Source organism: Dermacentor albipictus, chromosome 2, assembly GCF_038994185.2.
Source record: "Dermacentor albipictus isolate Rhodes 1998 colony chromosome 2, USDA_Dalb.pri_finalv2, whole genome shotgun sequence".
NCBI classification, from domain to species: Eukaryota; Metazoa; Arthropoda; class Arachnida; order Ixodida; family Ixodidae; genus Dermacentor; species Dermacentor albipictus.
In genome coordinates, this window is record NC_091822.1 from 205,689,257 (window position 1) to 205,713,227 (window position 23,971).

Consider the following 23,971-nt stretch of genomic DNA (forward strand, 5'->3'; position numbering starts at 1 on the left):
GGAAGGAGGTAGGAAGGAAAAAGTGGAGAAGGAAGGGCAGGGAGGTTAACCAGTTTAGCTTAACCGGTTTGCTACCCTACAGATGGGAGAGGGATGGGGGAGATGAAAGATGGGGAAGGGGGAGAGGGAGAGAGAGCACATAGCACAGCACACACACCGTGTATTGGAGTCCATCAATCTGGCATGGTACGTGATATCACTGTCACAGCCGCTTGTCCAATCTCGTCTGTTTCAAAAACCGAAGTAGTCCCTTCGTCGCCTTCAGCTGCGATGTGTTCTGTCGGCGATATGTGAAAATAGTTGCAACTTACAATGGTCTATTGTCAAGGTGCGCTAGAACGGATGCCAGGGACTGTCTGTGAACATTATATTCAGGACAGTCGCACAGAATGTGTTCCAGCGTCTCCTCGCAAAGACAGGCATTGCAGAGAGCGTTGTCGGCCATTCCAATGCGGAAGGAGTAGGATTTCGTGAAAGCCACCCCTAGCCATAAACGATAAAGCAGAGTCGCATCTCTTCGGTGGAGTCCAGTTGGCATATAGAGACGCATCAAAGAGGGCAGGTGGTATTGACGGTTGCTCTGGTTGGTCTGGCTGTTTGGTGTGCACCATAGAGAGTGCGTGATCTCCTGTGCAAGCACTCGCAGTCTGCTAGCTGCGTCGGATCGTGAAAGCGGTATGGCCTCTTCTTGCGCGTCTTCAAGAGCTGCCCGAGCAGCATTATCGGCGTCTTCGTTTCCAGTGACGCCGCAGTGACTTGGCAGCCACTGACACGTCACGTGGTGTCCTTTCTCCTGTGATGTATGGAGTAGGCATCTAATATCGAATACGAGCTGTTCGAATGGCCCGCGACGCAGAGCTGACGGTACAGATTGTAGGGCTGCCTTTTAGTCGCTGAAGATTGACCATTGTCGAGGTGGCTCCCGATTGACGAAACGAAGTGCAGCGCGAAGAGCAGCTAGTTCAGCAGATGTCGATGTTGTTGGGTGGTCAGTCCTAAAGCTGATGGTAATAGCTTTTGCTGAAACAACCACAGCACCGGACGAGCACTGGATGTTTGTGGAACCATCAGTATACGCGGACAGAGAGCGCGAGGGAAATTTAGGTTTCACTTTGGGGCAAGGTGACACCTGTCAGCACTGCAGTACAAGCGGCAGCGGCAGTTAATTTATGTCCGCTACAGAACGGAGGATGCCCCCAGCAATATTTCAGATTACTCCTGTGTCCTGCCAGCGGACACCATGCCAGGCCTGCAAATTTTATTTCATCACACTATTCAGCTTCCTCCCGTCTTCGACGGCGCTTCCCTTACCTTGGCACCCGTTGTTTAACTCTGATACGCCAATGGTCGTCTTTTCTACGTATAGCATGCCAAGCCCGGCTCCATTTGTTCCTCTTAATGTCAACATCCGCTGGCCTCTCCAGTTCACCCCACCGTCTCTTAAAGGCCAAGTGCAACGAAATTTCACTTGGGCTAAATTGACTATAAGTGCCTAGCGTATACTCTCAAAGTAATCTTAGCAAAGCCGCAGGGATGGTAATTGCCTAATTTTGTTATTAGCAGCCATTAAATAGCGCTTATGCGGACGACGCATGCACCTGGCGGCAAAGCGGTAGCGATGCGGATGTGGCGAATACTGAAGAGCCGTACGCAACTGTTGATCTCGCAGTTGCGCCATGTTGCGCCTATGAAAATATATATAGGCAGCGAGGCGCATTGCTCGCTCATTATTTGCGAGTTGACGGGCGTCTCTCTCGGCGTGCGTTCTCCTTGTTGCGCGCGTGACTTGAGCTGTTGCAAGAATGCCGGTGCGTTGCGTGGCCGTCGGGGGCTCGAATACGTACTCGAGCACGAGCAATGGCTGGGCTGTACAAACGCTGAGTATAGAAGAAGGCAGAACACATCTTTCCTGTCCCAGCCTTCAGAGCGCTAACGGCCACCGCGGCGCAGCAGCCAAGTGCGACGCGGACCAGCCAACGCGCACAAAGCATGTAAACTGCAGCTGACAAAGCTGCACCAGCTGCATTTCAACAGCACAGTCATTTACCCATCAAGATTTTCTTGGCAAATGCTTGAAAACCAAATGCACAAAAACCAAAGGTTACTTTCAAAGGTAAATTGTATAAAACGGCATGTTCTGGAGCGGTAATTTCCGGTGGTGCATCATCTTCAAGATATTCCGTGCGTCTCTACATCGGACGGGCCGAAATAGATGAACAAAATCATTTCTGACACAGCGCCAGAAACGATCAGGAGCGGCATGCTGCATGCCGTTCCGTGGAGTACGCGACGCAGCGGCCATGGTGGAGATACGGCGGCAAGCCATGCAGGAGTGCAATGCCGCCAGAGTGATATGGGCGGAAGTTTATAACGGCCGCAGTCCGGTCTATCTGGCCGTGAGTTGACGCACACTTAGCACCGAGCCGCCGAGACCTTCTAGCCCGGACTTGCCGAGCATCATCCTTACAGGGGGTGATGGCTTTCTGGTCAGTGTGATCGGTTAACGAGTCCGGCGCTTCCAGCGTGCCAAGCAGCGGCCGGTGAAGTCGGATACGTCATGCCAGGAACGCTAGTATGGCTAAAATTTTACCATGCGCATTAAGCGTGACCCGCAGCAGCGCGGCGATCAGTTGTTGTCGCAGCGCTAGCGGACGAGTACGCGACCGCTTCTCTGTTTACAGTGGGGCGCTGGGAGAGCGAGACAACAAGGACGTTGCTGACCATTGCTTTTTCTAATAAGCATACTTCTAAACTGCTTTGTTTGACAAAGGCGCAAACGCAACAAGCTCCCTTCAGTGAACCCGAACAGCATGCTGTTGGTCAGCCAAGCTAGCGCGGTGCACCTTATTCCAGCTGCTCCGGCGTGCGATAGGACGTGTTCTATTCCCACGCCAGCCACACACATTTTGTAGACTGTGGAGACCAAGTCACGCGGGGATCGCGGCCGCGTTGGGCCGGACTATACCGCACCTTCAGCTTGGGCACCCGCTCTCCTTCGAGCGCATCGAGGCTCTGCTATTGAACCTAGACAACAAGATAGAGGAGACCGGCTGGACTCGGTGAATATTTTGTATTATCACTGGCTCGCAACGTCGTGGTCGCAGCGCACGAAGCAGTTAACAAGGTGCACTAACCCTGTGGCTAGTGGACGTGCGGGACCTGTCCGCTGATACACCGGAATGGAATACGAGCAAGCAAAGCAGACATCACGGGCGCTGGTTACTGTACATCACTTCCGGCGGGCGATAATGGCGGCGTTTTCTTTTTTCAGTTTCGGTAACAAAAACATCAGTTTTTGCCAGCTTTTTCTGTCGAATTGACCTGTGTTTCAAGCGTAAGATTTTGCACAACGGCTACTGCATGTCTAAATTATCTGATACTGCACTTTTTACGCTGTCGAAAACTTTGTTGCCGTTGGCATTTAACGTCACACGTCTGTCGTTCTTGCTCCATCGTTCTTTGCGTGGTCCTTACCTTCTTCTCAAGCTTCTGTGTTAACCTCCACGTTTTTGTCCGATATGTTAGTACCGGTAGAATGCAATAATTGTACACTTTCCTTTTCGTTGACAGCGATGAGCTGTGGGTCACGGAGGCGCTGCCAACCGTATGAGCAGCAACTCTTTTTTTTTATTCTGTTGTAAATTTCCTTCTCGTGATCAGGGTCCCCTGTGAGTAATTGACCTAGATAAATGTATTCCTGCACACATTCTAAATGCTGACTGCCAATCATAAATTCTTGTTCTCTTGCCAGCCTATTAAACATTACGTTTTATTGCGATAGTAATTATATGGACACTCTAGGCGCATTTCAACATTAGGTGTTGCCGTGAGTTTCCGTATAAAGTCCAGGGGCGATAAAATTGTCGCCGAGCGTCGTATGCTCCATATACGAGTGAAATCATGCGTGGGCGATCCGGCGACGGCGGCTCAACTTCGCGCACGCAACGGAGGAAAGCGGGGCGGAAGCGCGTCATCTTCCGCAAGGCTCGTTCTACTCCGGTCGGCCGCGCGTGCCTGCCGCTGTATATTGAAGGCCAGCTTTGACGGGTACAGAGTGCGCCGTGTTTTGGCGGCTTAGTTCGCGCTGATGCAGCATGACGGTCGATTCGCTCGCTGCTGCTGCCGCGCTTGCCCACACCAGAGTTTTGTCAATGAGTTTCCGCAGTCATCGAGTGAGATGTGTTTATGTTTGCTTGTGCGCGCGTGGCACCATGCTTCTTAATTTGGTTAGAATGCGTATGTTCACAAGTTTATACGGCTCATATAACTACTATCCTTACTTCGTATAGCTGTCAACTAATTCGCTATCGCACTCGATGATCTGCCTTTCGGGCGAAACTGATTTTTTGTTCTGCATATTAATCTTTAGGAATAATATTACACTGTCCTGGTCCTGGTCCTATCCAAGGTCCTGAATCATTTGTTCCAATCCATTCCCAGCATTGCTGAACAGGACAATACCTGCAAGCCGAAAGTTGTTGAGATATTCGCCGTTCACCTTGACTCATAATTATTCCCAGCCAAGTACCTTGAACACTTCTAAGCGTGCAGTGAAAAACATTGGGAGGTTGTGGAGAATCAAAGTAGCTTTTGAGTCTTCGTAGATATTTTCTAAGGTATTCACGTATGCTTCGATTACTCTTTAACGACGCAATGTCTTCGTGATTGTTGGTATTTCCACTGATTATAATGCATTTTCGCAATCTATTGTTACGGCTCGAGGTGGCGTTAGGACCAAGAATCCACCAAATGCATCGACGAATACGTCCGCTAGTAGGAATGAAGGAAAAAGGTTTTATTTGGCATTAGTTACACGGCTCCAGTTACCGAAGCCCATTCCATGTAGAAGCATGTTAAACGTACCAGTTCACATCAGGACACGTCGGACACTGTACGAAGAGTCTGCCCTTTTAATACCTTCGTCTTCCCTAGGCGACTCGACTAGGGGATTTGATTACTGTATCGCGGCCAATCACAATCGTTGAATCGGTTGCGATACCGCGTCCATGATATCGCATCGTTCCGCAACACTTCGATGTACTCCTGCCTTAACAGCACTCCTACCGCCCGTGGTGTGGAATGTGTGACAGGATAGCAACCCAGGAATCCAAGGTTGGCGCCGTTCTTTGGTGGACGGCGTGCATTGACTTCTGGGTAGGCGCTGATGCATGGGTGGGCTTGCCTCGTGGCAAGCGTGTGGACTATGAAAGGCTTATAAACAGGTCGGTTGTACTCCGCAGATTTTTTACTTACCTGATAGATCACATGGACGTGGTCCATTGCTCAATACAGCTTTCTCACACCAGCCTGTTCTCTGTGTTGCCTGAAATCAAGCTTTTCCCATATTTTATTGGTATTTTCCTTGGTGAATATTTTGTACAATTCTGAAAGCAAGCCATTGGGTATATAATTCTTCAATTCTTTAACGTCTCCATTTTTGTGGGTTAGTATAATGTTGACATTCTCGGGTATATTTCAAGTCTTGAGGCATTGCGCATGAAGAGTCGCAAGCTTTTCAGGCATCCTCCATGTCTCATTAAATCGGCTGTTATTTCCGCTTTTCCCATGTGCATGTCGTGCAAAGCACTTCTGGCGTCATCGCTAGTTACACATGGAATTTGCGTGTCCTGTTGGTCACTACATTCTGTCGAGGTTTCACGGCTTCCTTGGTCCTCTGCAGTTCAGTGTAGAAGTCCTCTGCTGCCTTTACTTTATCATAGAAATTGCTGATGACATTACCATGATTACATTGCAATGGCTACATTTTTGCCCTGCCTTATGCCAAACTTTGTTCTCACTGATTTCAAACCGCTCCCAATTTTTTTTACTACTTCTTCAATCTTTCCGAAGGTATAATTTCAAATACCATTTACTTTCTTCCCGTTTATCAGCTTTAAACGTTCAGCCAATTCTGTCTGACCTCTTGAGTTGGACACTTTCATGCTTCGCCGTTTCTTTATCGGATCCTTTCTTAGGTGAGTGAATTGATGCTTTTCTCCGTGCACTGGACAAGGACAACCAGAAAGAAAAGCGCACTGTCCTCCTTGTCTAGTCTGCTGCGACAATTGTGCAGTACCAACTGGCTCAGCGTAGCTTCTTGCCTTGGTGCCTTACCTCCCACTTGAACTGCCGCTTCTGAAATTGATGTCATCGCGGTCTCTTTCACGTTTCCTGTTGTAAAGCCGCATTTTCCTGTTCGCGAGCACTAACCTGAATGCTTTCATTCAGTGTCACTTTAAGAGCAGACATTTACTGACACAGCGTCCGCTTTCAATAATGTATTCGCAAAAGAGTGAAATAAACCTAGTTATTCGGCTTTAACAAATACTCACAAATTTCGAATGTTCAACTTCCAAAAAGGTCGAGTGATGCGTGCTACTCAATTCGCTCACGAAATGTACGCTTGCGTGCTCGCCTAAAGACACGCGGATGTGCGCAGGCGTGGTCACGGCGTCCTTTGATCGCCGCCCGGGTGTGGCGGCGCTCGCTTGCTTTGCCAGGTGGGATCTTTCGTCCGGAAAGGCCCTCTGATTGCCGAGTTTGTCGCGCCACTTGGACACTCAAAGGACCGCGCCGTGCGATCCGCTTCGCCAGCAGACGCGTTGCTTGCCGGGAAGTGCCGCTGCACTGCCGTTCTGCGTAGCGGTAGGTCACGCATCGAGTACTCGGTTGTTCCGGTGACAAAGTGCTTTTTGCGCCGTGGCAGCTTAGAGATAGGAAAGGTTAGGCTGGCTGGCTTTTGCACAAACAGCGCTCTTCATCGTGAGACTTGCTCGCTCCTTCCGCCGCCCACTTTTCTTTAAAAGGACGCTAAAGTGAAAAATGATTGCTTCTGCATCAGTAAATTACCGTTCTAGAACACTAAAAACACCACTCTTACAAGGATAAGTCGTTTGGTAAGCCAGAAAAAGCGCAAGAGCGAAATACGGGTAGCGACGCCTACTTAAGTTCCCGCACCTGGGGGCTGTGACGTCTTGGATTTTGATGTCATATTCTAGGGCCTACTAATTATATATAGCGGTACAGATTGACTACGTTGTGTTCTAAAGGAACCAAATATTAAACATGGCAAGCTTGGGGAGCCTCTATTCAGCCAACGTGGCCCAGATGCGAAAACATACTTTGAAATCCCTGACGTCACGCTGACGTACCAGCGCTGGGGTTTCGGCGCGAAATTCAAACACAGATACTTAGACCTTCATTTTCTCATCTAATAATCAAACTACTTTTTTTGAAACGACTGCCTGCAGGGTTCTCAAACAATGCTTCCTTAGTCTAAACTGATTTATTGTTTCGCTCTAAGCTAACGCGGTCGCCGCGGCGCCACTCGCCCCGTAACTGGGATTCTGCAACCGAACGCGCGGTGCATTTCCCCTCCGACGCAGTTGATTCGGCAATCTTGTGCTTAGCAGTGCAACGCCATAACCTCTAAGCCAGTACTGCGGGTTAGTCAGTTACTCGGCCAATCGCAGCCAGTTTGCAAAAGTAAACGGAATTCGTTCGCGAACAGGTGCCATAATATATGGCGCGCCGCATGGTCTCATTGTGGGACTTAATTTTGGCTTCGGGTAAATGACTTCAATAGCATTCTTTTAATGCACTATGCGATCTCGTACGCAAACGACAGAAACATATCTTTCTCGTGAGGAAAAAATCGCAGTTTGCAATCCCCCCCGCCCTTTTTCTTTATTGCCTCCTTGTTCTACGTGACCCATCGTGTATTACAGGGGCTACGGAACCGTGAAACTTAAAATATTTAGGGGCTACAGCGTGCTGGTCGCAGTTTGGTTCACTTTATTAGAAATAAAGCATACCCCATTAGCGATGATGTACTGCTGTTATTCTATATCAAGTGTAGGTTGGTGCGTGTGCTGCTCCTGTTCTTCTCTGACATGGCATATGCTCGTTCAAAGCAGAAGCAATATCTGAAAAAACAAACAAAAAGAAAACATAGACATTTGCGTACACAAAGTTCACGTACAACAATATAAATGTTCACACTACAAAAATGTTCACGCTACATAAATCTACACACAAAAAGAATGTTCATGCAACACACATGTTCCTGAGCACTCCTGAATAAAGTCTCTCTTGAGTGCTACAGAGCACAACACTCACCTACCCGGGTACAAAAACCATAGAAGCATGAAAATATTTCAATACAAGATGAAGTACAATACGAGCAATAATAAGAATGATTAGGTGAATTATATTATTATATGATTTCGTAACTGTTTATATATAGCTCTAATTTCTTCAGTAATCGTGCTATCTTTGTGACGGCCATGGACCCCACTTTTTTGTCTAGTGATAGTAATCATCTACGAAAGCTTTTCCGACCCCTTCATACACTCACAAACATGCTCTTCAGCGTTCAAACTGAATTAGGCCTGTAGGAGTGACATTGCAATATGAACCTCTGCGTGTGTCCTCATACTAGCGTCTACAAATAACTTATTTTCTTTTGCAGGTTTCGGGTTCGTGACATTCGAGAACGAAGACGTTGTTGACAAAGTGTGCGAGATCCACTTCCATGAAATAAACAACAAAATGGTAAGTCCATAGCTACATCTTCGCTTTTCCATTGACTTCGCAAGGCACCAGAAGAGTCACTCGCGTGGCCCGCACGTCCAACGCTTCCCGTCTCGTAAGCAACGTGTAGAATTGCCCACAACATGTCTCAACTTGCTCGGATGAATATCTCCGCGGTTAGGAACGGCCCGAAAGCTAATTAAACAGATAATCTTATTAGAGTGGTAGGGTACGACTCCTGGAGTTTCTTTCTATTTGCTAGGAGCGGTGTTTGAGGTTAAAGCGAAGGCCAGACGTCGTTTTCTGAAAGTTAGTTCCCTGACCGTTACACTGGACCAGTGTGTGGTACCATCGTTGCCGTTGCGATTCAGCATTGTGTGCATGGTAAGTTTGGTGCATCCATTTTTGGGGCTGTTTTGCGGCGCTGTGCCTTTTTGATGACTGATGTCGGCAGGGCATTTTGTCAGATGATATTTGACATAATAGAAAGTGCGTGCGGTAAGAGCGTCGCCCCCGTTAATTTCGTTTACGTTCGACACCCGAGTATCGGAACAGGGTCGCGCCGCCGATAAAGAGCATTTAGCTAAACTCCATGCGGGGATGTGGCAGACGCACACTCGGCTGGTGGAACTCGCTGCGCGCTGTACGTCTCTTTCAACTGACAAGCGTGCCCTCTATTATGTATCCCGCGTGCCAAGCTCGCGGGATACATTACGTATACGGACCCTAGCGAAAAGAGTACTGCGATCTTGGTCCGCAGCAACGTGGCGGCCACACAACACGTGACCGCTCAGCGAGGCTGCGAACATACGCTCATCGAAATTCACAGCAGAAGAGTGGGGGGGGACAAGAACTTTTTCGTCCTGAATGCTTATTGCCGACCGTCCAGCAGGGTCATTGACTTTGAAGGCACCATATTGGACTGCATTAAAGAAGCAAAAACAAGACCGATTTTAGTGCTAGGAGATTTTAACGCCGCCCACACGATGTGGGGTTATAAATATTCGTCCAAAAGAGGAAACCAATTGGCTAAAGCAATAGAGGACCACGACATGGAGGTGGTTAACGAACCGGGCGTACCAACCAGGACAGGCACTAGCACGGTCAGAGACACCACACCTGATCTGACGCTAGTTCGGGGGAACCTCGACGTAACTTGGCGTAACACGGGGGAAAATCTTGGCTCGGATCACGATATAATTTGTGTAACCCTCGGGGGGACTGACATCAAGGCGAAACTGGGTCAAGCCAACATTACAGACTGGGACCGGTTACGTAGAAGCGCAGACAGTGAAGGCGAGGACGAAAACCAAGACACCAAGACGTATGAGGCATGGGCCAAAAAGCAACGCGAATTTGTAAAGAAATTTACGCAGAAGATTACTACTACCACGCAAATTCCCTTCGTAGACAGCAGGCTTAGTCACATGTGGGCGGCCAGGCACGGTCTTACTCGAAGGTGGAAGAGGCAAAGACATAACAAGAAGCTTCGCAGACGTATACACGCGCTCAACAAGCAAGTGACCGAGTATGCGGAACAACTATGCAGGGAAAACTGGATGAAGATGTGTGATGACCTGCAAGGCACACTGTCTACGAAGAAGACTTGGAAGCTGTTGCGACACCTCATAGATCCATTAAAAAGCAAGAGCGCATGCGTCCGAGACCTCACAAGAACGATCAACAGTTACGACGGGGACGGGGAGAAGCTCATTCGTGAACTCACAAGTAAATACCTCAAGACTGAGAAGAGCGGTAACCCGACTCACGAGTATGAAGGCGATAGCAACGTCGAGATGGACGAAGCCTTCACCGAACTGGAGCTGGTTGTGGCCATCGATGAAAGTAATCAAGGCAGCGCACCGGGAATTGACGGCGTTACATACAAGATGCTAAAAAATATGGGCGAAAAAAGCCGAGCTGAACTGCTAAACCTCGTCAACGCGTCCTGGGAGAAGGGTTCGTTACCAAAAGAATGGAAAGAAGCGGAGGTGCATTTCATTCCCAAGCCGGGGAAACCACCCCACGTCGACAATCTACGCCCCATCTCCCTCACGTCATGTGTAGGGAAGGTGGTCGAGCGTATGGTGTTCAAGAGACTTCAGAGACATTTGGATGTCACTGATCAGATGCCACCGACCATGTACGGATTCCGGAGGCACCTGAGCACGCAAGACGTCTTGGTGCAAATACACGAGCTGGTTATCAAGCAAGCGAAGACCCCTACGCCAAGAGCTATCCTGGCGCTCGATCTCAAGGGGGCCTTCGATAACGTCACACACGAAAGTATTCTTCGTAACCTGCACCAAACGGGATGCGGAAAGCGGACATTCAAATATGTGCAGGATTTCTTAACCAATAGAACGGCAACCATCAAAATTGGAGAGGAGAAGTCGGAACCGATAGCCCTGGGAGACAGAGGCACTCCGCAAGGATCGGTTCTTTCGCCGCTTCTCTTCAACCTGGCACTCCTCCCTCTCCCGACTCTGCTTCAAGACATAGAGGGCATAGATCACGCTCTCTATGCAGACGATATCACTGTGTGGACGTCGAGGGCAGGGTCGGAGAGTTGGATGGAGGAGACCTTGCAGAGAGTGGCAAAGACCGTGCACGAGTTCGCTAAATCGTGCGGCCTCAGTTGCTCGCCACAGAAGTCCGAGTTACTCGTCATCAAGCCAAGAAGAAAGAAAGGAGACCAAGAGAACGTACGCATCACCATCGACGGGACGACCATAACACCAACCACACAAGCACGTATCCTGGGTGTCATCTTCCAGAACAATGGCAAGGCGGGAGCGTCGATCGACAAAATCAAAGTTTCAACGGAACAAATTTCGAACATGATCAGAAGAGTCACAAACAGACAAAGGGGATTGAAGGAGGACGATGTACTGACGCTCGTCCAGGCCTTCTTGACGTCGCGCATCGTTTACGCGGCGCCGTACCTCAAGTTACTGAAAAAAGACAGGGACCAGTTGAACGTCATTATACGAAAGGCAACCAAGTTGGCGCTGGGCATTCCGAAGCATTCTTCGACCGACAAGCTTCTCGGCATGGCCAAGCACAACGTCGTCGAAGAGCTAATAGAAGCTCATCTATCTAATCAAAGAGTTCGGCTCAGTCAGACGTCGGCGGGACGTCGCGTTCTTGCCAAGTTGGGCTGGCAAGAGGCAGAGCGGAAGGAAACGGGGCCGTTACCCAGGTTGTGGGTGCATAAAATCCACAGTAAGCCACTGCCTAGAAACATGAGGTCGGGTCGTAACGACGGCCGCAGAGCAGCTCGTATAGCGGCCTTGACGGAGACTTTGGATCAAATAATAGAAGAGGAAGAGGGGGTCACTCTCTTCACAGACGCTTCACTACCCAAGTTTTCATCGAAAGCAACGCTGGCAGTTACGACGCGGGATGTGCTCGTAACCTGCGCCTCCATCAAGACGTCTTTTCCAGAGGTGGCAGAAGAGGCCGCTATAGCGCTAGCACTCGCGCAGCCCAAGGTGGGAAGAATTGTCACCGACTCGCAAAAGGCGTATAACAACTACAGGAAGGGGTGGGTGTCTCTTGCGGCACTAGATATTCTCCAAAGGAAACGCGACGTACCTGAAAGGAAAGTTGAGTTAATATGGACACCGGCTCACTCTGGGCTGGAGGGCAACGAACTTGCCCACCAGTTCGCCCGAGAGATGGAACACCGGGTTGAGGAAGATGAGCCACAGTCCATATTTACTTACAGAGACATTACGAACCATTATAAGACGGAAAGGCGCCGTTACCCCGATCCTCACAAATCGCTTAGCAGAGAACAGCAAGCGATCTACAGGCAAATACAGGCAGGATCCTTCCCGCACCCTTACCTTCAAAACAAGATGTACCCGGAAAGGTACGAGAAGGATTGTAACTTCTGCAAAACTCATTTAGGCACGCTCCAACACGTCATTGGAGTATGCAATTTCATCAAGGCGATCCCCCCACCTCTTAACTGCCCCACTACCCTACCCCATGCCTCATCCACCCTTACCGAGCGATGGGAGACCTTGCTAACCAGCACCGCCCTGGAAGACCAGCTCGTCCTGATCTCCAGGGGCCAGGCGGCTAGGGAAGCATATGGGTCCCGTGAAGAGGGAACCACTTCCATCGACGGCGTCTAAGAAGATGTCGAGCTCGGCTCAATAAAGTTGTTTCTCTCTCTCTCTGCCCTCTATACCGTGCGATCTGGGTAACTTGAGCTCCACTTTAGGAAAAACAGTGCTTCATCTCATAGGTGAACGAGACCAGCAGCAAATTCGTGGCCGTCTTGAGTTACCCGGGCCATATTTTGTAGTTGCATTAGCTTGCTTATTAGTTATGGTTCTTTAGAAACATTCGTTTCAGGGCATTTGTTTTCGTAACATTACCTTTCACGTGGCTCTTATGCCGCGCCCTGAAAGAAGCCCTCGATATAGTAAAGCAATGACGTCACCGCGCGGCTGCGCGACCGTGTTGCAGCGTTGCCAACCGTCCTTTCCGATAACGAAGCCCGCACGACTGTCGGCAGAAAAGTGGCGAGCGCGTTTAAGCGCGCTCAGCGATCGGGTGAATTGTCCCAGTCGCTCGGCCCTAAGTGACGCCGGTGAACGAGAAGAAAACCTTGGAGCCCGATTTTTATTAGTCATATCATCAGGAGCCAACAAACACTGACACCAAGAACAACGTAGGAGAAATTGCTTGTGCTTAATAAATGAAATAAGGAAACGATAAATTAATGGAAATAAAAGTGGATGAATAAACAACTTGCCGGAGGTGGGAAACGATCCCACAACCTTCGCATCCGATTCCAAGGTCTGTGAGTGGTGACGCTGGCTAACACAGCCAGGCTTCTACTAGGAAACATAAATAATCAACAAAGTGGATGGGGAGACGGTGCCGCTGTAGTTCAATTGGTAGAGCATCGCACGCGAAATGCGAGGATTGTGGGATCGTTCCCCACCTGCGGCAAGTTGATTTTAATCCACTTTCATTTCCATTTATTCATCGTTTCATTTATTAAGCACAAGTAATTTCTTCTATGTTGTCCTTGGTGTCAGTATTTTTTGGCTTCTTAGGATATGACTAATAAAAAATCGGGCCCCTCGGTGAACCCCCTTTCTTCTCGTTTATTACATCACGAGGGTCTCGAATCCGGCAACATTAATGCCTTCAGGTAGCATGTGTGGGTTTATTGACCGGTTGCCTTCACACAGAAAGATTGCGTTCTCGTGACGCCTGTGGCACTGTCCGCCATGAGTGATTGCTTCTTCCTCCTTTCGAAACACGATTGAGAGCGCTCACGCTCACTGGCACAGTGACGTCGAAAACCGTCGTACCGACGCACTGTGGGGATTGCGGCAACTTGTACACTGGTGCACGCACCTAGCGCGGTAACGCATAGCCTCATCCGCCTCAATCGCGTGGTTACAGGAGCAAAAAGAAAAAAAAAACGAAGCGTCATTGGTGGCCAAACTGACGTGCCCGCGCGAGCGTTTGTCTTATGCAAATCGTTCGAGTAATGTCCCATTTTTGCCTAGCCGCACCTTTTCTTCTGCTGGTTCTGTGGGGTATACTCCTCGTGATACTTTGTGAAAGCCCTTGCTGCCCAAATGGTTCTTTTCCTTTGGCTCCATCTTGCTCTGTGTCTTGTTCTATATTGTCACGTAGTAGCGACAGTGAATAATATAGCTCTAAAACTGCGAATGCCAAAATCGATTTTTTATTAGGCGAAATTGTGCCCACAAAAGCAGGTTAGACTCAAAGCACAGGAATAGCGGCGAACGTGGTCGGCGATCGTCGAAATCTTATCTGCCGGCCAAGCGCGTCGTCATATATGAGCCATCTAAGGTTTCAGAGTAATCGCTGATGCGCGCATGTCTTCCAGAAAGTCCTACACAATGCGCGTCGCACATGCAATAATATTACACAAGCTTCGGCGACAACAGACAGCAGAAAGAACCATCGATAACATTCGAGAAACTTCCTATACATGCGCGCGCTTTCCGCGTTGAGCGATAACATTTGGTAAACGGTAAGAAGCGCTCACCCGAAAAATATAAACAAGTACACGTGTCCATATGTTCTCTGTGTGTTGTTCTGTATATGTTCGAGTATATACGTAGTGCAATATGCGCGCCTGCATCCGTTTGTACCAATCGCTGCTCGGAGAGTTTCCACTCGTGCGTCGGAAGATTGGGACAAGTGGTGTGACACGGCTAGAATGTGAATGCCGTCACAACATTCTTGAACGCCGCAGGCGCAAGCCTCTTGCACGTGTCGCCTTCTCCGCGACATTTTCAGTCAGGGCAAAAGAAGTGCTAGCGAGAAATGTCGGCCTTCGTGGGATCTCTCTCGTCGAAACGCTTTCTCACATTGCCCGCCGCAATATGTCAGTGGTGCTACGCATGAATTGGCTTTATTCAATACCTCAAGCGCCACGGAGTGGTTGGTCACGTGGCTGGCGGGCATTAATTATTTCCGCGTCGAGGTCGCAGTTTCTGGGAGAGTGCGCACAGTTGTCTGCTTGCGCAGCTGTGCTCGCCACGTGTGCAGCCATCAGGCGGGCTCGTGTTCCGAGTCGGCGCGGCTTGTGCTAAGTGAAGCTTGACAAGCGATGCCATATCGAGCGTGACTATGTAGCCCGAACGCCCACTACACAGCAAGCAGGAAAACAGGGTTGAAAGAAGCGCGAAACGACACACAATCGAAGGTTTCGGCTGGGATCCGGCCTTCGTCAGGATGGAAGTGCATTCATATATTGTACGATGTGCGCGCGTGTAAGCTGCGCAGAAACTGCTCCGGGTCGGGTGCTAGTGTAGCAGAAGGAAATTCATACACGTGCGGAAAACCGTCTCACTAAAGACGCATGGGTCCCACTTATTTCCTTTCTGTCCGTTTAGCTCACTCGGTAGAGTGCGGGACCTTTAATATCAAGGTCGTGGGTTCGAACCTCACGTTGGGCGCAACGTTCTTTTTGAGCCACGTGCACGGCCAGCTGAGGCTCTCGGAGGCCAGCCGAGCACCACCTCTGCCCACAGAGAGCGAGCCCCGCGGCGCGCCACGGGTGATGATCGCAGCGCGCGCAATGCAGTTTTGCGTGCTCGCTGATGAGTCAGCTATTACCCGCCACCGCTCCCTGACAGCTTGCGCCGACGTGCTTCCTACGAAAAGATTTCTCAGGCGTGGCGCACTGTTGATTTAGGCCGCTACACGGCAGAAAGATCAGACTGTAGCCTTGGTTGACACCGGTGGAAAACCCAACTGAGACAAACGATTGGGACACGACGCACTGATCAAACAGTCCAGAAAAATATGGCGGGTGGCTCGCGAGTAACGGGGCCATGTCTGCGCCAACCGCGCATGGCGCCATCTCCTTGCCTGCCTGTGTCCGCCTCACTGTCTTCCCGTGGTTTCCAAAAGTCCCGCGGGGACATGTGTGTCCATTGTGCAAAAAGGTGAGGCGTGCAGACAGGGCACAAGAGAAGTGAACAACACGAACGCCGACTATCAACTGAAGGCAGCACTGAGGCGAAAAGACGAAGACACAAAACTCATCTGCGCATGCTCCGCAATGGTATCACCACGCGTCAGTCGGGTACATGTGCCGGTCTACGTGAGAGATAGCTGTTAAGAGGAAGCTTTAGCTCGGGTTCTCCTATCTAAGTACATGTAAAATAAGAATTCGTTTTTCTCGGCAACCACTGTACCAAATTTGATGAACTTTGTTGCCTTTAAAAGAAAAACTTATAATCTAGTGACTGTTGGTTTCGAATTTTTGATTTATATCCTTAATCTTTTATTAAAAATTGGCGAAAATCTGAAATTCTCAAAGAAGGAAACTATCATGTTTACAACTCTGTAACTCAGAAACGAAAAAGGATAATACAATTCTCTGAATTGCATATAGTAGTACATCTAAAGCGGACAAAATCGATATGCTATACATCAATTTAAAAAAAATTAGTATTATGTAAATACAGCTTTTGCAGCACATTTGTACCAAACAGACCAAATTTGTCCGCTTTCAATGTTCTAATGGATGCCGTTTACAGAACTGCGATATCTGTTTTTGATGCAGAGTTATGAATTTGTAAACTTCGTTCTTCTATTTTTTTCGAACGTCCGAATTTTCGAAAATTCTTTTAACAAAATCCAGGACCTAAATCAAAATTCCGCTTCCAACAGTCACTAGAATTTAACTTTCTATCTCAAATGGAACAAATTTCTTTAAAATCGGTCCAGTGGTTATGTCAGAAAAACGTTTTTGCGTTTTACATGTATTTGAATAGGCCGCGTCGGAGTTGGGCCCGAGCTAAGTCTTCCTCTTAAGGCGCTTAATTTTTGCATAATCCACTCACCTTTTTGCAGAATGAACCCTTACCAACTAGCTCAGCTTTCTGTAGTTCTAAGCATGCCTGTACAGTTTGACAGTTTTAACGCGACAGCGTTAAGGGCCCCGTGTCGCAGCAAATGCGGCGTCGGGCGTCGTTTCGGCGAAAAGATTTCCGAATTTCACCAGGCCAGGCCCTCTGCGTTGCGCTAGGAAATTGCTGAAGTAATTGAATTTGTCAAGCTAAAATACGAAAAAAAATCGTTAAGTACTACTTACGCGCACCCTATAGACATGAGAGCGTCGGATTCTAATTTGAATATACGAGAAAACATAATTACGTTATACGCAAGGACTCAAATTCCTTTTCCAGCGTTTCTACCAGTCATAGACGGGCCACGGCGTTCGCCATTTGCGCTCGCGGGTGCCCGAATATCTTGGAGGCCGCGCAGCGGTGCGCCTGCTTCCTTGCAACTTCTCCAGATGGCGCTCGCCTCTGCCGCATCGCGGCATACGCAAGAGTTTCTACCAGAAAGCCCGCCTTCTTACATACCGTTCGCCGCCAGCGTTTCTTGGTAAACATTACGGTTGCATGCTGCAGTTACCGAGAAACATGAGAAGCAGTCAGGGATCGTTGAATGCTATCGCGTTTCACTCCTAAAGGCTAAGCTTAAGCGTCCTCGAAATATTTCCTCCTCCAGTTCCAGTGCCACCACCTCACTGCAAAATTCTATCAGGAAAGTCGCGTTATTCAGGTGCCTACACCGGATCCTGCAAGATGCACCTGTCCGGTGTGCATGAGATTGTTCCCGCCGACACGCTGTGCATAGATAAGAACAGATACCATTCATGCCGCTCGTTTGACGCTTCCGCGTACTTCGTGCGCTGCTCCATATCCCCGGTGGGCTGCGGCGAAGAGGATCGCCTTACGATCATTTTCGGCATCTTGTTTGCCGGGAGGACTGCTGCGGCGTGTCTGACTGGCTGAAATTGCCGCCATTACATAACTTGATAATGTGGCGGAATTCACTGTCGTCCAACATGGCAAACAAGGCGCGGCGATGACGAAGTCGCATGATTGCATGCTAGCCGTGTTTCAGTCTTGTGTGTTTTTAGCGCGTTTGTGAACATTCGCGGCTCTTTCCGCATTTCGGAAAAAGTATCGACCCCTGAACTACAGGTTGCCTTTTCGCAGCCGAACGAAACCTTCATTTTGAAATCGGCAGATGCTGCAGTAGCGATAGACACAACCACCGACGGATAGGACCAGAAAAAAAATGGCCGATTAATTTAATTCACTTGATCGGCGATCCGCTTTCTTTCTTTTCTCTGCTTAAAGCTGTGATAAAAAAATTCCAGCAGAAGCCATGTTACGATGACTGTCGATGTTAATGCAGTTAATATTGAACCAACATATCGATATATATATTACTACCAGCGCTCTAAAGGCGCCGCCGTGAAGTCCGTGATATTTTCTCTTACAAAAGACTTCTAGCATAAGAGTATTTTGTGGACACCGGGATCAGTACATCATCATCATCGTTGTCGTCGTCATAAGCCTGGCTACGCCCACTGCAGGGCAAAGGCCTCTCCCATACTTCTCCAACTACCCCTGTCATGTGCTAATTGAGGCCATGTTGTCCCTGCAAACTTCTTAATCTCATCCGCCCGCCTAACTTTCTGCCGCCCCTTGCTACGCTTCCCTTATCTTGGAACCGAGTCCGTAACACTTAATGACCATCGGTTATTTTCCCTCCTCCAAGTCCTGCCCATGCCTGTTTATTTTTCTTGATTTCAACTAAGATGTCATTAACTCGCGTTTGTTCCCTCAACTAATCTGCTATTTTCTTATCCTTTAACGTTACACCCATCATTCTTCTTTCAATAGCTCGTTGCGTCGTCCTCAGTTTAAGTAGAACCCTTTTCGTAAGCATCCAGGTTTTTCCCAGAGGTGAGTACTGATAAGACGAAGCGGTTATACACTTTTCTCTTGAGGGATAATGGCAACCTGCTGTTCATGATCTGAGAATGCCTGCCAAACGCACCCCAGCCGATTCTTATTCTTCTGATTATTTCAGTCTCATGATCCGGATCCGCGGTCACTATTTCCCCTAAGTATATGTATTCCCTTACCACTTCCTTTGCCTCGCTACCTATTGTAAACTGCTGTTCTCTTCCGAGGCTGTTAAACATTACTTTAGTTTTCTGCAGATTAATTTTTAGACCCACCCTTCTGCTTTACCTCTCCAGGTCAGTGAGCATGCATTGTAGTTGGTCTCCTGAGTTACTAAGCAAGGCAATATCATCAGGGAATCGCAAGTTACTAAGGTATTCTCCATTTACTTTTATCGCCAATTCTTTCCCATCCAGGGGCGCTATGCAGGATGCGCCGAGTTTGGCGAAACTCGGGATCTTCACGAGCTCTGGCGACACCCCAAAATGAAAGCACGAATGGTACCGAGACACAGTTTATCTTTCGACAAGCCTCCAGTTTCATTGGTTTATCTAGATTCACTCTGGCTGGCTATCATTTCTTGGGCGTTGCCTTCTGGGCGGTCGACAAACTGGGGCTCACGTGATCATACCGTCGGTGCATGGTCGTGCCTTCTTTCACTTGTTTGTCGTTCCACCGAGTGCATTACATGCAGAAGCAAGTTGTAAAACAAATGCATTTAGTACAATATTATTAGTTACTTTAACGTGGTTTAGAAGCATTTTGAAGCTTACGAGATGTGCACTGAATGCGTCTTAGAATAATTTGTAATTTAGTACGCTTCGCATTATACCACGAGGGAGCGCTGTAGTGGCGTCATCACATCCATTCACCGGGCAAGCATGGCGGCTAAGCATCAGGGAGGCCCAGTGTAAACAAACCCGTACAACGAGCTTGCAGTGCGCGACGTAGTGATCAGGCTCGACGAAGGCCACTATTCCTTGGATAGTTCTGTTCCTCCGTGGGCAATCTTCCCGTGCACCCGGTAAGACTGCCAATAGCTTCGGCGATTTTACAGATCGCAACGCGCACCTACTGTTCACGGCGAAGTGCTGAAGAAACAACTTGTCCGGTGCTGCTTCTGCGAGTGCGCCGAGTTCCTCCACTCTGCGTGACTGCGAGCGTCACGAACATTACATTGTGTGGGCAAAAGGTAGACATCCTATATAGCTACGAAGCGACGAGGTGGTACCGACGATGGATCTCGCTACCAACACAGTGAAGGAGACTTCGACAAACTGCAGATAAGTATATTTATACTGTTTCATATTTAGCATAATAAGAGTGCACGGATTAAGTCACTTTCGTAGTAACGAACTGAATGTCCAGCAGTTTAAAGAAGGCAGTGAGAACCAATGAGTGTTCGTGCTTTTACGTGCAAGTGGGCCCGCGAAAATATGGAATAGATGAAGGTAACCTCCACTAACTTGGTAAGGCAACAGAAATTCATGAGTGACATTAAGATAGAAAATTTATGGAAGAGTATCTTTATCCAAGTGAAATATCAATAGCAAGTACTGATATAAAGCAGGAAACTTATACAAAAATTTCATGGGTTGAACAGCACATGGAAGGCATTACCGAATCGTGATCGCCACGTTACCGATATCCTTGAAAAAAGTCTAGAATCATTGCATTCCACCGGTTATGCAATATGGGACATAAACCTGGAGGTTAACAAAGAAACTTGAGATGTCAAGGACTGTGTAGAAAGCGAAGTAACAAAAATTGTTGCAGATAGCATTAAGGCAGGAAGACAGTGGCGTAGTAAACCGTGGCAACTGATATGCTAGTTGAGATTAAAAAAGAAAGGAATCGGCAGGCAGGCCATGCACGTATTCGATCACTTGTTGCCAATTCATATCAGGTGATTACATAAGCATTACAGAATGAATGTCAAGGAGAGAGAACTACAGCCAAGGATGGTAGAAAATTGCGTAATGGGACAAGAATATGATGTTTGTAGGCATAGGATGCAATCAGCTCGTATAAGACGGGATTGTAGGGTGAGGCATTTGTTTTGCAGCGAACAAAAATAGGTTTGTGGTGCTGACAGTAGAGACTCGTGAAGGTGCAGGGCCACCTCAGCTGCTGGCACACTAATCAACATGACAATTGGCTCTGAAAAAGAAAACCCCAGTTTTGAAAAATAAAGCAATGTTGTCCCAACGCATTGTTTTACTATGCATACTACACTAGAGGCTTCCACATTTAAGGGCACTTGGTACTAATAGTGCAACGAGCATTTTTCTTTGTAAATAATGGTTTGTACGTGGCTGATTCATTCCAATACACTTTTTTGCAGCAAAACATTCTGCTGCTGGAGCCACTCAACCGCCTGGTGGCAGTAGGCGAGCGCCAGGCACGTGCTCTTGAGAGTGTGGCAAAGGTCCAGAGGGCTGCTCCGCAACAGTAGTATCGGTGCCCTCACTGCTCTCCTGTCGAGCCCACAGAAGGCACCTTATAAAGGAGCTTTCAGTTTAATATTTTGTTTATTATTCAGGAACATGAATAAAATTATTGCAGTAAACATTGTGCTGTGCATATTAGGAGACTTATAACATGCACTTTGTGTCCCTTCAAAATAGGCAAAAACGTAAGACAACCTGTGCCACTCTTGGACCATGTAAATAAAAAATACACTAATGCAGCATACACGTCATCATGCTGTTTGTTCTTTCTATGTGCAAGAATACAGTGCGTGTTCATTAGCCACAAGATGAACGGTGTGTGTAATTCACAATGAAGAAAGGAAACAGCAGGAGCTTAATAATGCTATCACCTATAGACTGTGCATATGACTGCAACACTCCCCAATTCAAATGTGCCATGCATTTACAAATTACATGCATGTTCGATACCACATATTCTTTAACATTGTCTTATAATTGCATGTACCATATTTCACACATCTTAAGCCCTTGCATAGCACACTTCTGATGTATCCATTTCATAGGCCAAATAATTGTACACTTTGTCCTTTTGTGTTGTATGAAAAGCAGCATCCTTTACAGTCGGATAAAACTTCAGAAGACAGGAGAGGCCCCACCCAGATGACCAAAGCGCAGCAGCCGATTGCCTACACGTCTAAAGAAATAGTCCCTCTCCAACGAGAGAGAGAGAGAATCAACTCTCCAACGAGCAATATTAGTCTGTCTGGCGGCACGATATCAGTCTCGAGTGCGTGCCCATTGGTGCAGGCTTGTGTTCACCTGCCTTAAAGTGCAGATTCCGCAGCCTCCTAAAGTTGTATCCGACTATAGAAACACGTAATGCCTTGCACCAGTTGCATAGGCTTCTGCAATTTGATAGCACACAATGATCAGGAGCAGAAATCTATAAAGGCATCCAAGCAAAGCTGGCTGGCCACACTTCCATTATGAGGGGCTGAAAAAGGTCTCGCCAAATATTCCCATGACGTCCTTGAAAAAGAGGTGGTGTTTGGCACTTCTTTAGAATCAAAAACAGATTACACTGAATGTTGTGTAGCACGTCAAAACAAACTGAGCTTGGTTATTTGCACAGCATGTAATGGGAGGTCGAGCTTCACATAGGAAACAAACTGCTCTGTCCAGTACAATTTTGAGGCCGGTATGGCACCTATTATGGCACCGGTATGGCACCTATTATGTCAACAGTATCTATATACAAATTACACTTTTCACAGGCCATTGATTTCACCATTATTTTTGTGTGATGGTTCTTTCAATCAGCGCTTGTATTACATGAGCAGGTGGATTTGAAAGCAAAGCTTTGTTTGCAAACCTTCCGACTTCCATAAGTGTGTGGCAAGGCACTGGCATGTTGTCGAATAGCTCACACTTCCTCGGTCCTGCACCAAAGAAGCCCAATGCTCTATTTTAAGTTGGATCGCACAACAATTCAACGGCACACAAAGGAGTGTAACACACACAGCAAAGCATTCTGCTGTGTGTATTTCTCTTTGTGCCCCGTCGAATTGTTGTGCAATTAAACTTCAAGCTTCTATACCAATACACCGTCTTCAACCTCACCAATGCTCTAGTTATTAGGCCACAATGGTGCACATCTTTGAAATTTCCCAACACAAATTAGTTCTCCAAAAAATCACAAATGTTAAATTTTGCAGCACAGCTGTATGTATGAACGTGCCATATTCTTTACCACTAAACTCACAGGAATCAAAGAGGCAAGCATTAACGAGCCTTGCTGCCGCCGTTACCATTATCATCATGACACCAATGGAAAGACAGTGCCACGTTTCAGTAAAGGGAGTGCTGGAGGGAAAGGTGTGACAGCGAGGGCTTACAATAAAAATAACAGTTACGAGACATGTTCAATGCCAACATATGCTGCATGTCGCTCAGCCTACTTTGGCAATGCGGCAAGTGTTTACTCGTTTGGGCATATCACGTTTTGTGTAGTTATTGCTCTAAAGCTGTACAAATGGTCTATTTGCTCTGCAAGTTTTATTTTTATCATGGTAGGTTAAAGACCCACTTTTCATTGGCATCTGCACCACATTTCTCCCGATATGTGATAATGCCTTGGTGGTTCATGACATCTTCACGTACAGAGAGTTCTGCAGAGTATCGGATGTGCATTGTTCTAATGCTTAAGAATTATAGCCCCATTATGAGACGAAAATATACAATTTATCCATCCAAAATAACGCCGCCCCCCCCCCCAAAAAAAAAGAAGATGCACTGAACCTCTGGCACATGCATCGACAGTGAACAGAGCAAACAATCTGAAGTATTTTCTTCATGCAAGCCAACACACTAAGATTCTCAATGCATTTTCATTTCGCCACAAATGCATAGGCACAACCGGCTTGGCGCAACATCCACATCTCGCGCTGCAACAAATTGTGCAATGCCTCGCTGTTTCATAGTGCGGCCGATAGATTACGCATGACCAAAATTCAGCATTGTGCATACTTAGTAACTTCACCAATGAAGAACCCCAAGTTCTTTATGAGATTAGGATTCATAGGTTACTTCACACAATTAGTGATATCCATTTATCTATTTATACTTAACCCCTTTCCCAAGAAAGTGAGCCATTTGGAAGGCACCCTGACAGATAAATAGAACAATCGACAAAAAGTGATCAACCAGCGAAAAAGTCTGTTA

The 23,971-nt window shown here is 47.7% G+C and overlaps 1 protein-coding gene across 5 annotated transcripts in view; it reads left to right on the plus strand.

The window, feature by feature from the left end:
- Positions 1 to 23,971, plus strand: part of LOC135903397 (RNA-binding protein Musashi homolog Rbp6-like) — a 1,054,134-nt gene that overhangs the window by 779,058 nt on the left and 251,105 nt on the right. For all 5 annotated transcript variants that reach the window (XM_070534623.1, XM_065433710.1, XM_070534624.1 and 2 more), the window contains one exon: positions 8,471 to 8,553. In XM_070534623.1, the coding sequence (XP_070390724.1) occupies positions 8,471 to 8,553 (83 nt within the window). The remainder of the gene's footprint in view (positions 1 to 8,470; positions 8,554 to 23,971) is intronic.